The following is a 15,688-nucleotide window of genomic DNA, read 5'->3' as shown; positions in this document are numbered from 1 at the left end:
TATACCCATATTCGCGAAATAAATTAATTTGAATTTTGCTTAGCTCGTCTGGTATGAGATCATTCATTCTGTGATACGGGATATCAGGTTTCCCAGGGAACTGGGTTGAGGAGGTCACATAGGCAGTCGTTCCATGTAAAACACTGGTACTGGTACTCAATAACGTTTATGAGACCGATTACCATTGAAAACAATCTATTAACGTTATAGAATGTTTCGAAAATACGAACTGAATATCACTGGAACACCGTTGAAATATTTTCAAAATCAAGTAACCACACAAAATGCATTATAAAACTGGGCAGACTAAATTGGCAGAGTAACTGTTGATAATATATTAAAGTGCCATAAATAAACAATGTGCACATCATTGTAATATAAATTGGTAGAGATATTTATTTATATTGGTATTTTCCTTCCCTATATTGGTTAGCATTATTTAAATGATATAAGGTATATTTTAAAATTGACTTATTTCCTAAGCGTCCTGGAGGATTAATTATCTACGAGGTCCAAATAACCCTGGTTCATTCTTTAATCTTCAAACATAAGAATCACATTTCTTATATCAATTAGCATAAATATACATACGGGTGTAGCCTGCTCCAAACTCCTGAGCGAAGACTTGGCGGGCGCTGCTCGGCAGTCCCACGAAGATGGCACGAACTCCACCTCATCACCTTCAGACCCTGACCCTGAGTCCCCCGAGGCGTCAGAAGCCCCCGACCCCGCGGACCCGGCCGACCCACCAGTTGGGGAACCGTGACGTTCACCCCCGCTGTTGTCGCGAGATTCACCTGTACGCTGCTGCGAAGGAAATTACACCCTAAAGTAACGTAATAAAGTAGAAGATTGGGTAACAGCCGTGATGAGACTACACGACAATGATGATGTTACTGTGAGAAAATTATAATGACGATGGCTTTTTCTTATATAGACAAAGTAATGAATTGATAATGTAGAATGGATACAAAAAGGCACTAAAGGAAAGTTTTCTAATTACAAATATTCGGCTAATAAAAGCATGTCTCATAACAGGATGATGCTAACCCAAAATGGTGTTACATACATAAAAGGTTTTGAAATGCTGAAGAAATTATTAATGAACCACATATCTACGAATTAATGAATACAAATAAATTTATCATGGCAAAGTATATAGAAATGTAAAAAATAACTAATATTAAATCAACATTTCAAAACCGATGAGCAACGAAAAGTACCAGGCATGCATAAACACATAGAAGGTAAGGGCACAACTTACGTGGTCGAAGTGCGTGGATGGTACGACCGAGGTCTCGTGGCCGTCGCCGTCCTAACACACACACATATCACGTCACATGCACACCACACCAACACCCATATTTATATACATGTACTGTTATGTGGCTTGGTGCAGAGATGCCATTTTGGATTTAGAACAAGATGAGATGGTGAAACATAGATTGAATAGTAGATAGATTGGCAATGGAGTGATTTTAGTTAAGCAAAAAATTATGTACATCAGCTGAGTGAACTTTTTCATTAATGAGTAAAATGCTTTCCTCAACTTAAAAATCGGTATTGGTAGTATAGTTTCTTGATTCATAGAATGTTAAAACTTTTTCTAAACATCGCGGGTTTTTTGTGAAAACTTTGTGTATGATACGGGACACACAGGCCCCTAGCGTGTGCAGTTTTTGGACTAATGCCACATAGTCATCTGTCAAGCATTGCCAATCTATCAAACGGTGGTGGTATCCTAAATCTATGAAGTGAATAAACAAAAAAAAAATATTTACAAAAAATACTGTTAATAAATGATAATCTTTTTTAATGGCATCAACAGCACCATGGCCCATAAAAGCGACCATATGGAGGCATAACAATGGTTTCTGTGTACATATGTATAAATACAATAACAGAGAGCTAAACTGTAGAGCTCAGGGAAGCGACGAATAACTTTAATAAGGAAACTGCATTATAAAATCTTTTTGTTTAACCTGATGACTGTTCTAAAGAGGTTGGAATAGAATTCAAATTCAAATAAAAAAGAGGTTTGAATATCTACAGGTTCATTAAAAAATATGCAACCTTTTTGGAGAGTTATCAAGTTAAACATCATCACATATCTATAATATATGGTATATTACCAACACAAAGCGGGGACAGAAACTACAGAGTATCCACACCATTACATTATTCACATTTTGTAGTAAATATTATTATTATTTAAAATATTGCTTTAGTTACAACAGCCCGCGAAATCTCACACCGGCTTAAATGTTAACACAAGATTTGGTTGAGTGAGACTTGGTCACTTAGTAGAGGTATTTTTGAGGTAGGTATTATTGTGCAGGGTATATCGTACTACTCAGGGGATATCCTAAACATTCAGTACAGTTTCTTTGTTGCAAATTCAAAGCTTAAGGTTATCCTGTAAAATATTTTTAATATAACAGGTTTCTATCTGGCATACTTTATATACCGCTAAAATGCAAAACATGCCTTTAAACAACCTCTTGATATACAGAAAGGAACTACACGGAATCAGGGTCATTACTATTATTGCAAATTGCCTCTATTTCTAACCAAACAATTTTCACTCACTATCACGACCACTAAGGGACAAAATCACCATCACACCAAGTACCAAGTCTCACTCACCCAACCCACTCACCCACTCACTCTCACTACAAACTCACCTTCCAAATGAACTCTCCGCTGGATGAGTTGCTGGTATGCGAGTCGGAATCGCTGTCCCACTCCTTGAGCAGTTCTGCTGCAGTGTCGCGCTTGTCCGCGCTTTCTGGGGATGTGGGTTCTGTAGGGGAGTCTTGTGTGAACGATGTGCTCATTATTTCTGTTGCTGGTCCTAGTAAGTAAAAAAAACATGTTAATACATAGATATATGAGCTGGAAGATCTCATTCTACAAACAAACATACACGTTTCTAAAATGATAATGATGAAATTACAACATCAACCATCGCTTTTTTGAACATTTTTTGGTAATAGCAATACATAAAAATCGAATGAGAGTATTCAAACCCAAATTTTACCAGCACATGAAACACAAAATTTCATAAAACGTAAATAAAATAGAAAAGAATTATTCCTAGGTAATTTGTAAGTAAGCAGTATCTAATTAATTAATCGTCTAAACAAAGTAAATATAAAAAATCGCTTACCAGTGAATCTAATATCACTCAGCATCGGAAAATACGAATCTATCTGACAGAACTTCTTTTCGTTCTGCAAAAAATCTTCCGTGACCACGGTCAACTTATCGTTCTCTTCGGAAACCCCGTTCGCTAGTTCACCAATCTCTTGCAACTCGTCTCTAATGCTTTTAGATTCCTTAGGACTTTCAAGAACTTCTAATTCATCGGAGATTGAAGTTTCAGTAGGTTTCAAGCTGTTTGTAGAGTTTCCTTCACTAGGTTCCTCAGTCTTCAGGTCTTTCGTATCGTCGTCTACGTTACTCTCGATCAGTTCCTCAAAGGTCTCGTTAAGAAAGTTCACGGTAGCAAACTTCTCACTACCACCGTTGCACACTTCGTTAACTTTGCGACTCTTATCGATCGACTTCGAAGTATTTGGACTTGCTTTGTGGATTTCAGTTAGAAATATACTGTTCGCTGTATCAGTTCTCTCCGATACGGTTTCCACTTTCGGCGATAAATGCTCAGAGTTAATAACATTTTCTTCTTCGTTTAATTCCCCATTAATCTTGTGTTCTAGTAGTTTCTCGAAGTCGTCGTTCGCGTGAAATCTACTGGTGTGAGGATCGTAGGAGTGGTTTACATCTAAGATTTTCACGTCCGTTGGGTCGTATGACCTAGTCGGACTCTCTTTGAATGCATCCATCGTAGTTTCGGTTATTATAATCGAATGCGGTTGTTCGGTCTCATCGTCAGCATCGAAATTGATTAAAAAATTTGGTTCTCTAAAATTAACTAAGCTGTGAGATTCTCTTAAATTCGTAATGATAGGCGGACATGTTTGAGATTGCGGCTCGTTCGCGATTTCTCGGCTCTCCGACTGACTAGTCTGATCGAAGTCTGTGGGCAGTGAAGCCATTGCGAGTTCACTGGACATCCTCTCACTCTTGAGCAGTAGGGAGCTGGCGTCTATCAACGACGACAGGTCTTGTGGCCGGCTCCTCACGGATGTCTCAAACCTCTGAAAATCCTCCGAACTGATTCCGCTTTCCATGCTCTGACTAGACTTATCTTTCGAGTTTACGTCTTGAGGCTTCGACACAGCCGAGTTTTCGAAGTCGGAATAAGTAGGCGTCCGTTCGGAAACGACTAGACTGTCTCTGTTGCTGTTCCTGCTTATGGTCTTGCTGTCTCCTTCGAGCAGTACCTCTGTCTCATGGCTCGCGCATTCATTGCTGGCGTTAGAAGACAAATCTTGCGGTCTGACCTCAGCGGACTGCATGAACGCCTGAAAGTTCAGAGCATTGCTGCTGTCTTCAGGAGATTCCGTATGTTGTTCAGGAAGTCTCATGGGTATGCCTGCCACATTCTCAGCTTCATCTACCAGGTCGGTAAGAGGCGTGCTTGTTACTGACGGCTCCATGTTTTTGTAGCCGTAGTTCGGACTGTCGGTATGAACTAACATTATTTGGGCTTCAACGTTGTCAGTCTGATTGTGGCTGTCTATCACATTGTCTTCCAGGCAGGATATGTCGACACTCTCCATTTTCTTGATGCAAGGTTCTGCTACAAGCTGCGGGCTCGCGGTTTCGGTCACCTTGTCATCGGTGGGGTTGGGCGGCGTCATGTCGGCGTCTCCGGGCATCGGAGACTTCCTCACAAGCTCTGGTTGAGCTACCTTCCAATCATCGAATCCTGACGCGAGTTCCGTCGTACAATTCGAGTATGACGGCATCCCTGACATCAGGGTACCGTAGGCCAAGTCTTTGGTAGTATTCTTGGTGGAATCGTTAACATCTGACTTGGTTAATACGGACGGCGTGGTACCAGCGTTCTCAGTCTTGACTTTCGTATACGTGTAGTTATCGTTGGCGGTTATCGAGTCTGGGGAGAAAGTTTCGCAGGCTTCAGACTTGCTGTCGTGTATGATGTAGGTGGAACAATGACTGACTTCTTTGTCATCATCATTGTGGGTTAAAGTGTCAGTGCTTTCGCTGTTCCCTTCCTCCCTTTCTGGTTCGAACTCGGGGACGTCGGGGTCCATGGCGAGGTCGTCGAAGTTTTCCTCGACATTGTATAGCGTGTCGTTTGAGCACCAGGAGTCGATACTGGTAGCTTTGGACAGGCACTGGGTTTCGGACGGCTTCGAATGTTTGGCGTCAGTGGGGAGGGTGGTTTTGGACAAAGTGGACACTCCCGTGGCGTTGTCGAGGTTGTCGGAGTTCTCCGGGGCGGAGGTGTCGGTCGTAGGGCTCAGGAGAAAGGGCGACACTTGCGATATCCTCTCTAAGGACTCTTTCTCCTCCTCTTTAGTGTACGTTTTGTCGTCGATCGGTGAATCGGCGTCGGTTTCGGGCAAACGCTTTTTGAAAGGGCTGGCGTTTAAGCTGTCTGCGCTCATCGTAATTCTGTAAATAGATAATTTATAGATAAGTTTTACGCACCTGCTGTTAGAAGCTCAGCTGTTTGAAATGTGATAATAGCTGCATTTTTACGAGAATGCTTTAATTAGCGCTGCATAATTTCGCAATCGAATACCTTGCGTGTCGGTGTTCAATATGAGTCGATTTAAATAACCTATTAGATAACGATCATAATGACCGGACCGTCATACTGGCGATGCGTTTTAATAAACATTTCGAGGAATTGTTTCTATTAACACTAGTTTCTAATTCATAAATAGTATAATGGCATAAATAACACTCAATAGACAGTGTAAGCATCTAAATATAAACTAATTATTCCACATTTTTTCACAGATTAATAACCGCACAGAAATCCATGTTAATCAATAAATAATTAACCACATATTGTTCACAATGATTGGTCTGGCTTAGGCGACCACTACGGCTTAACGTCTAGCAACAAATAAATCGTACTGTTGCATTCAAGGCGAAGTACATTGCCCTGTACATATTCAGTTAACTCTCACTGCCTGTAATTATTACTTCCACATCCTAACTAATGTAAACAGGAATTTGTTTGTTACGCATTTACAGAAAAATAACATCTGAATTGGCAAATAAAACTTATGTGATTATTTGAGGAAAGGTTTTGCCAATTTTGTAACTTGAAATCTGAGGAGATTTTGCCCAGGTATGCGAGTTCAAAACACGACACGCTACTATCATTATCAGTCTTATTACTTACTAACATGGACCTCCGTAACATATAATGACTCTTAATTCTTCAAGAAGAAATTTCAGAATTGCTGACTTTATATCCGATATTTTCCCAGCAGCGTTCTGGTTGTCAATCATTTTATTCTCAAGGATTCTACCACTTATACTTACATCTAGACAGCTCCGTGGTGTCATCAGTATTGTTGTTGCAAGGCTCCGGGTAGCTTACTATATTATACATAATGTTACTTGTTGTATACTCACTCTCTGCTGCTAACAACATCTCTGTGCAAGGTGTAGGTATGATGCGAGTGTTCCCGCGACTGTATGGTGTAGGTGGAGTGTTGTTGCAAGGCTCCGGGTAGCTTACTATATTATACATAATGTTACTTGTTGTATACTCACTCTCTGCTGCTAACAACATCTCTGTGCAAGGTGTAAGTATGATGCGAGTGTTCCCGCGACTGTATCGTGTAGGTGGAGTGTTGTTGCAAGGCTCGGGGTAGCTTGCTATATTATACATAATGTTACTTGTTGTATACTCACTCTCTGCTGCTAACAACATCTCTGTGCAAGGTGTAAGTATGATGCGAGTGTTCCCGCGACTGTATCGTGTAGGTGGAGTGTTGTTGCAAGGCTCGGGTAGCTTACTATATTATACATAATGTTACTTGTTGTATACTCACTCTCTACTGCTAACAACATCTCTGTGCAAGGTGTAAGTATGATGCGAGTGTTCCCGCGACTGTATCGTGTAGGTGGAGTGTTGTTGCAAGGCTCCGGGTAGCTTACTATATTATACATAATGTTACTTGTTGTATACTCACTCTCTGCTGCTAACAACGTCTCTGTGCAAGGTGTAAGTATGATGCGAGTGTTCCCGCGACTGTATGGTGTAGGTGGAGTGTTGTTGCAAGGCTCCGGGTAGCTTACTATATTATACATAATGTTACTTGTTGTATACTCACTCTCTGCTGCTAACAAGTTCGACATCTCTGTGCAAGGTGTAAGTATGATGCGAGTGTTCCCGCGACTGTATCGTGTAGGTGGAGTGTTGTTGCAAGGCTCCGGGTAGCTTACTATATTATACATAATGTTACTTGTTGTATACTCACTCTCTGCTGCTAACAACATCTCTGTGCAAGGTGTAAGTATGATGCGAGTGTTCCCGCGACTGTATCGTGTAGGTGGAGTGTTGTTGCAAGGCTCCGGGTAGCTTACTATATTATACATAATGTTACTTGTTGTATACTCACTCTGCTGCTAACAACATCTCTGTGCAAGGTGTAAGTATGATGCGAGTGTTCCCGCGACTGTATCGTGTAGGTGGAGTGTTGTTGTAAGGCTCCGGGTAGCTTACTATATTATACATAATGTTACTTGTTGTATACTCACTCTCTGCTGCTAACAACATCTCTGTGCAAGGTGTAAGTATGATGCGAGTGTTCCCGCGACTGTATCGTGTAGGTGGAGTGTTGTTGCAAGGCTCCGGGTAGCTTACTATATTATACATAATGTTACTTGTTGTATACTCACTCTCTGCTGCTAACAACATCTCTGTGCAAGGTGTAAGTATGATGCGAGTGTTCCCGCGACTGTATCGTGTAGGTGGAGTGTTGTTGCAAGGCTCCGGGTAGCTTACTATATTATACATAATGTTACTTGTTGTATACTCACTCTGCTGCTAACAAGTTCGACATCTCTGTGCAAGGTGTAAGTATGATGCGAGTGTTCCCGCGACTGTATCGTGTAGGTGGAGTGTTGTTGCAAGGCTCCGGGTAGCTTACTATATTATACATAATGTTACTTGTTGTATACTCACTCTCTGCTGCTAACAACATCTCTGTGCAAGGTGTAAGTATGATGCGAGTGTTCCCGCGACTGTATCGTGTAGGTGGAGTGTTGTTGCAAGGCTCCGGGTAGCTTACTATATTATACATAATGTTACTTGTTGTATACTCACTCTCTGCTGCTAACAACATCTCTGTGCAAGGTGTAAGTATGATGCGAGTGTTCCCGCGACTGTATCGTGTAGGTGGAGTGTTGTTGCAAGGCTCCGGGTAGCTTACTATATTATACATAATGTTACTTGTTGTATACTCACTCTCTGCTGCTAACAACATCTCTGTGCAAGGTGTAAGTATGATGCGAGTGTTCCCGCGACTGTATCGTGTAGGTGGAGTGTTGTTGCAAGGCTCCGGGTAGCTTACTATATTATACATAATGTTACTTGTTGTATACTCACTCTCTGCTGCTAACAACATCTCTGTGCAAGGTGTAAGTATGATGCGAGTGTTCCCGCGACTGTATCGTGTAGGTGGAGTGTTGTTGCAAGGCTCCGGTAGCTTACTATATTATACATAATGTTACTTGTTGTATACTCACTCTCTGCTGCTAACAACATCTCTGTGCAAGGTGTAAGTATGATGCGAGTGTTCCCGCGACTGTATCGTGTAGGTGGAGTGTTGTTGCAAGGCTCCGGTAGCTTACTATATTATACATAATGTTACTTGTTGTATACTCACTCTCTGCTGCTAACAACATCTCTGTGCAAGGTGTAAGTATGATGCGAGTGTTCCCGCGACTGTATGGTGTAGGTGGAGTGGTTGTCGCCGCTCTGAGCGCCGGTCGGCAGCTCGGTGACGTCATCGGTACTGTTGTTGCAAGGCTCGGGATAGCTTTCTGATGATTCTGTGCGGGTTGAGAGGTTCCCTGAAAAATAAGGCAGGTTGGAGAATTGGTGAAAATTATTCTAATTTAACAGATGTCATAATGAAGAGTATGGAAGGAGAAATCAAGCTGCGCCGACCCCAAATAAAATTGGGATAAGGGCAGGAGGATGATGATGATGATGAGATGTCATAATAAGTTTGATACAACTGAAAATACAATTTTGCAATTAATAATAGCCATACCTCTGACGGTTTTCAAGCCAAAACTATACTCAACCAATCATGAAAATATTTTATCTTTTTTATTGTTGCCATTTGTCAATTTTTGAAAAGATAAGGACATAAACCTTCAAATGACATTGCAAGCACGCATTTTATATGTATTTATATCTGAATATAACTTACAATTAGTATCGTTTTCATACGCCGACAGTTGCTGTCCAGTTTCTTCGGCTATAGGGCTGAGCGCCCCGGGATAGCTGACGATGAGTTCGGGCGGCGGCGGTAGTTCGGCCGACCACTCTTGTTCGCAAGGAGGTTCTATTGCAGCTACCTATGACATTAGGTGAAGTTTTATGTAAATATATAATAATATTGAAATGTAATGTACATATACCGACACTAACCGTCGTACCACAAAAACTTTTAAACGTATGTTGAACACTTGTCTAAAAAATATCGCGATTATGACGTTGAGTTAAGATTTGTACAGTAAAAAAATTGACAGGTTTTCAACAGATCTTTAAGTTTTTATAGTAAGGCCGTAAATGTCTAAAAAATCGTGTATTTTATAAGAGGAGAACTAATGTATACAAAAACTTGATAGTTGTGTTTGCTCCTAGAAGATAATTTCATTTATATTGCGTTCACAAACAAGAATTATTCATAGTTTACAAATAAATTAAGAAATTATTATTTTTTTGTTTAAAACCAACAAACATATAAACCCAATTTTGTAAATAAATACCTTTTATTCTTCCCACATTTTTATTTTCATTCTAGGATAAACTTATTTTTTTTTTATTAATTCAATGTGATGACATTAAACTAATCATAAATCAACATAAACAATTACTATGTCAAACTATTGGTATTTATCAATACCGGTTGAAATATATATAGTATACACATATTCTTATAATTTTTATCAATGAACATGGATAAGTAATTGAACAACTTCTCGCAATAGATTGCACCCGATATGACGTTTGCCAATAGATAACGGTATAATCCCAGATAAAGAACAAGTAAATTTTATAGCTACACAGTCTAGCCCCATTATATAAAAATATATATATGCTTCTGTCTACAAGTGATCTCATTCATAACAAGGAAAATATAATAACTTATCAATCAATCTACAAATCGGTTTTAGTCGGAAATTTCAATCTGCCTAATTGTGCTAAAATTCTTACTAAAACAGATACGGCCGGATATGGGGATCTCCTAATTACGTCATTTTGTTAAATAAAGATAAAAATGAATGAAGATATCTTACCTGTGCTAAAGGCAACTTCAGTTCAAGCTCGTTCCTCAACGCCTTGACACATTCTTCGTCAAGCGTCAAGTTTTCTCGCAAGTCTTCAACAGATCCACCATTCCCTGCTAAATAAGACTCGGGTAAGGTGTCACTCTCTCTCAGCAGCATCTCCTCATCGGAAACCAGACCCTCGACAGTCAACGGCCCAGAGTACTCAATGTTCATGTTATTCTCGTTTTCCGCCATTGCTAGCTTGGAAGTGATTTGCAACTCTATCTGGTTGAGTTCTATCTCATTTTGCAGTGACAGGTCGGGTTCCATCAGAGGCGCTGGTTCGGGAGTCAGATCTATGTCCACGAGGTATTTCTGCTGTGATGTCGACGCTAGGAATACTCCGGGAGAGTTTGGGGGAGTTAAAGGGGAGATTCTTTTCTCAGTGCCTGAGTTTCCACTCTCAGTCTCAGTCTGTGGGTCCGACTGCTTCTCGCTAAGACTTTGTACGTCATCGAATTGTAAATCATCGTGAATGATGTCCGGAACTTCGTTCAGAAAGTTGCCGTCACGTAGTGGAGATGGAGTTTCGAGATTCATCTCGCTGAAGTTTGAGGAGAAAGCTAGTAGCTCTTCCTTGGGTATATCAACTAGTTCGGATGATTTCACTCCTCTAAACAGTTCTAAGGTGCAGTTTTCAAATGGGCCTAGCACTACTGAGCTGTTCTCATCATAAGTGTCAGTATGGTGGCTTTTAGTAGGAGATTCAAAAGGGCTCATGCTATCGGGAACATATCTCTGCTCTTGCCTTGTCATAGACGTTCCCAAACCATATTCAGGGACTTTAGTTTCCGATAAGATTTGCGTATCACATTCTTTTACAGAGTTTTCAACGGTGCTGTTAACTTCGACGGAACTGTCACTCGCTAGAGGCGTACTGGACACGACTTCAGTATTGTGACTGTTGAAAACCCTTTCCATGTGTAAGAAATTATCAACCTCTTTAATCCCGAAGCTAGGTGGATCGAAGTATTCAGTAGACTCGTTTCTGATGAGAGAGCATTGTGTGTTAGCAGTATTTTCTGCAGTCGAACCTTCGAGACACTGTTCTATGACGTTTCTTACATGACTATCTAAGGCGTTATCGTTTAAAATTTCGTTATTCGTATCATTAATGAGATCCATGTATATATTGCTGTGGTCTGGCCGATCTCCAGCAGCCAGTATATCGTTTTCAGATCTAGGTGTATTATCATCATCCTGTTTGGATTTGTCTTCAGAAACGGGCATAGTAGGAACTTTGGCGTTCTCGCTAGATGTTACTTTGATATTTTCTTCTTTAACAATGTCACCAGAGTTTTCGGCAATTTCTACTTTCTCAGGAATTTCATCGAATTCCTCTTCAAATTTTGCCGCTTCCACACTAACGTCAGCTATGACAGAGATTAATGACTGTTCATTATGTTCTTGTTCCACTTTAGTTACGGGTAAATTCTCATGCACAGTTTGTTCCACTTTGGACATGGAAGCTTCATCGAACCAATCTTCTATAACATCTTTAGTGAGATTTACTTCTCCCATCTCCATTTTGCTTATGGCAAACGAATCATCGATGTTTTTTGATTCATCATTTACTAAAGGGATGGGTTCAGTTTCTTTAGAGACGGTAAATGTTTCATTGGAAACTTTGTCTTCATCTATGTGTACGATAGGTTCTTTATCGGCTTCTGTATTCAGTGAATCTTTCGGATTATTATTGTCATTATCTAACGACACTTCTTTAAGAATATCTTCTTTAGATTCAATAACAGCAGAAGTAGCTGTTTCATGTTGGTCTAAAGGGACAAGTCTTTCGATGACATTAGAATCAGCAATTATTACATCTTTGACTCCATTTTCGGTTACAGTAACACTTTCTGCTTTTTCTTCAACTTGTGGCTCAACATTTTCTAATTTATTTTCTTCGGTTGATGAACTTTCTAGATCTTTTTCAACAACTTTTTCAAGTATTTCATTTTCGATTTTGTGTTCATTTGTGAATGTGCTTTCCGTTTTAGGTGCACTATTTATTTCGTGTAATGTTGCAATCTTTCTTTCCTCCATAATGAAATCTGAAACATCTTTAGCAATATTTGTGTGAGATTTCGTTATAAGATCATTTGTAGTTTCAGTTACATTTTCAGTGATGACTGTTTTTATTGCAGTATCATTTTCAACATGTTCTTTAGAGACAAAACTTTCTTCAGTTATATTGGCAACTTGATTATTATCCTCCTCTATTCTACTGATAACAGATTCTGTTCCAGGCTTACCATGATCTATCAATACATCTTCAGTTTCATCAGTTACTGTGGTGCATTCTTCTTGATTTTCTTCCTTAAAATTACTTTGTACTATTTCAGGTGGCAATTCGGGCGTTGGAGATTTCACTTCATCTATTACAATTGTTGGTATTTCAGTCTCTTGTGTTACATTCAAGTTAGAACTTTCATTATTCTTACTTTGTACTGGCTCAGGTGTCTGTTGCGGAGATAAGGGTTCAGAGGGCTCTAGTTCACTCAGGTCTCCTAAACTATCCTCTTTTGAGTCTTCAAGGGATTTAGAACTTTCAGTAACTTTTATGAGATCACTAACTAGGACTTCTTCAATATCACTTTTGACGTCTGTAACAGACATTGTATTGTCTGTTTTAACTCCTTCCTTATCTTCAGGCAATTCATCTCGTGACTCTACTTCACTAGTTGTTATTCCATGCACCATTATCGGCAAGAATATATCATCTACCATTTGTTCCAGTTCGATCTTATCTAAAGAATCCTTATTCTCTACTTCTCGAGGCGTTTCGTTCACCTCCCCTACTTCATCTATTGACTTAGTTTCATTCTTAATATCAGTACTTATTTCTTTTAAGTTACTATCACATGATGTTTGACAGTCTTTTCTAACGTTCAATTGTTCGATATCACTAGCACTAGGTATTGACGCTACACATAATTCCTTCAGCTTGGGTATTTCACTATCACTACTCACTATTTTGTTATCATTTGGCAATTTAGTATGTTGATGTAGTGACTCGGCTGCACTATCAACAATAATTTCCTGTGTATGATCTCTTTCTACTTCGACGGTTATTTCGAAAGTTTTGACGACATGCATGTCTTTGATTGGCGTATCGGGAGTTAGGTTTTCGAGAGTGTGTTGACTGGTTGTATCGACCTCACTGTGCCTCTCGAACGAGTGACTGAGAGTGCCAATAGTGTCGCGATCGAGATCGTCATCATCACCAGTCTCAGCATCCTCGGACTTAGAGCTAAAACCAGTATCTAGAATATTCTGGAAATTCGTAATACCAGGGGACTTGACCATACTGGACTGCATCGGATAATCCTTCTTGCAGTCTAAGCTCAAGTTATCTCTAGAAGGACTGGCCTGGTGGCTGGATTCAGAACTTGAAGTTTTCTCAGAGTTCAGTATGTTATCAAGATTTTTGATAACATCGCTGACATCTTTGTAGTAGCTGACGTCATCGGTGCTGCCAGCTATGATGTCCTTGAGCCAGGGATCCATGGAGGCGTCTGATCTATCTTGTTCTTTCTCTCTAGTCTCTTCAAGACTGATGTTGCCTTGATGGCATTCAAGGGCAGCCGTCTCGTTATGAGTAAGGTAGATGTTCCTGACATCTTCTAGGGACCCGTGTAGGTTCGTTAAGCTTTCTGACTTAATTTGTACGGACATATCTTTGTCCGACATAATGCTGCTGGATCGTGAGACTGCCGTATCCATATCAACGCTTAGTGAATCTTGTATGTGTTGGTTGAGCTCTTGTTCGGAGCCCGTGAAGTGTGACGTCATAGACGTTGAAGGGGCATGTACTATGGCTATGTGTTCGTCTAGTTTGGGTATTGTGTTGGGCTTGAGTCGTTGCCAACGTTCCTCGAAGTCCGCACTTCCGTATCCGTCGTCGCTGGCCGGTTCGGAGGCGGAGCGGTGAGTGCGGTGTAGGTGGTTGATTAGCGCGTGTACTTGTGACGAAGTGGGCCGGCTCTCAGGGTTGGGGTTCCAACATAGCTGCATTACTTGGTAGCTGGAACAATGATAAGTATAAGTTAGTCATGTGTTATTTTTTTGATAAACTAGAAATAGTTACCATGTGATAAAACGAACTGCAAATATTAATTTAAACCAATTTAAAAATGTGTTACTCACACATTCATTTATATCTCAAATATAATGTACATATAGAAAGTAATTAACTCTACATTGAAGTATATCGGTCAACTGTGCAAACGCAAATAATTGTGCGATCCTCCTTTGACGCGTTCTCAAAAACTGACAGGGAGGGATCGCTGCACGGCATAATCATTGGTTAAGCAGAGCAATGATCGAGTTGCCGCGTACACAGACATTATTTATCACATCTACATTGTACGCATCTTTTAAGAAATATCACAGTATTCTCAACTTATTTTGACATTTAGCACTAAGCACACAAAGTTGTTGTTGTTGGTATGGTATTGTGCTAAATGTGTACATATCAGTGTATACTCACAGATGGTCTCTGTAGGGACAGGGCAGGTCGGGCGGCGGCGGCACGTGCCGCGCGGGGGTGCCGCCCCACGCGCACACCTCCCACACCAGTGTGCCCAGCGACCAGCACTCGCTGCTAGCCTGCAAATAATATATTAAAAATTATAAATAAACTACAAAAAAATATTCTTATTTTTGTTTGTGGTGGATTAACTCAAACTCAAATTCGTTAAAATTATTTTACTGGACTTTGTTGGAAAGCTACACTCTTCCAGAGTAACGTAAGCTATATTTTATCCCGGTACGTGCAGTAGTTCCCACTTTACGCGGGTGAAATAAATAAAAAAGCTAGTTAATTGACAAACAAACATTCTAAGCCAGACTTATTGAGGGGTACCGGGTTTTTGAGTTGAGGAGGTCAGATAAGCAGTCGCTCTTTGTATAACACTGGTACTCAACTGCATGCGATTAGGCGGGAAGCCGACTCCAAACATTTTGGCTAGACAGATGATGTTGGATGCAGAAAAAAAAATACCACGTGGTGTTCTTATTAGCTGTTACTAACATACACATAATTATTGCTAAATACGATTTTTAAAAATTAAGAACACATTAATTGATTTATTTAAGGCGAGGAATTGGTCAACAATAATTCCATAACCGGCACGCGCATCTAAGGCGCCAAAAGGGGTCGGAGCGTCTGAGCGGGGCGAGGATAACAATACGCGCGCTAGCTTATAACTAAAAGTCGTAA

At 40.2% G+C, this 15,688-nt stretch overlaps 1 protein-coding gene across 1 annotated transcript in view; it reads right to left on the bottom strand.

Moving 5' to 3' along the window:
- Window positions 1-15,688, bottom strand: part of LOC110378203 (uncharacterized) — a 49,321-nt gene that overhangs the window by 4,143 nt on the left and 29,490 nt on the right. Inside the window, exons 9-16 of the mRNA XM_064040651.1 lie at window positions 14,957-15,075; window positions 10,435-14,491; window positions 9,342-9,489; window positions 8,790-8,976; window positions 3,170-5,550; window positions 2,685-2,854; window positions 1,265-1,315; window positions 592-807 (exon numbers count right to left, since the gene is read on the bottom strand). Coding sequence (XP_063896721.1) covers window positions 592-807; window positions 1,265-1,315; window positions 2,685-2,854; window positions 3,170-5,550; window positions 8,790-8,976; window positions 9,342-9,489; window positions 10,435-14,491; window positions 14,957-15,075 — 7,329 coding nt within the window. The remainder of the gene's footprint in view (window positions 1-591; window positions 808-1,264; window positions 1,316-2,684; window positions 2,855-3,169; window positions 5,551-8,789; window positions 8,977-9,341; window positions 9,490-10,434; window positions 14,492-14,956; window positions 15,076-15,688) is intronic.

The sequence above is a fragment of the Helicoverpa armigera genome, chromosome 2, assembly GCF_030705265.1.
Source record: "Helicoverpa armigera isolate CAAS_96S chromosome 2, ASM3070526v1, whole genome shotgun sequence".
Taxonomy (NCBI): domain Eukaryota; kingdom Metazoa; phylum Arthropoda; class Insecta; order Lepidoptera; family Noctuidae; genus Helicoverpa; species Helicoverpa armigera.
This window is presented reverse-complemented; position numbering and strand designations above follow the sequence as displayed.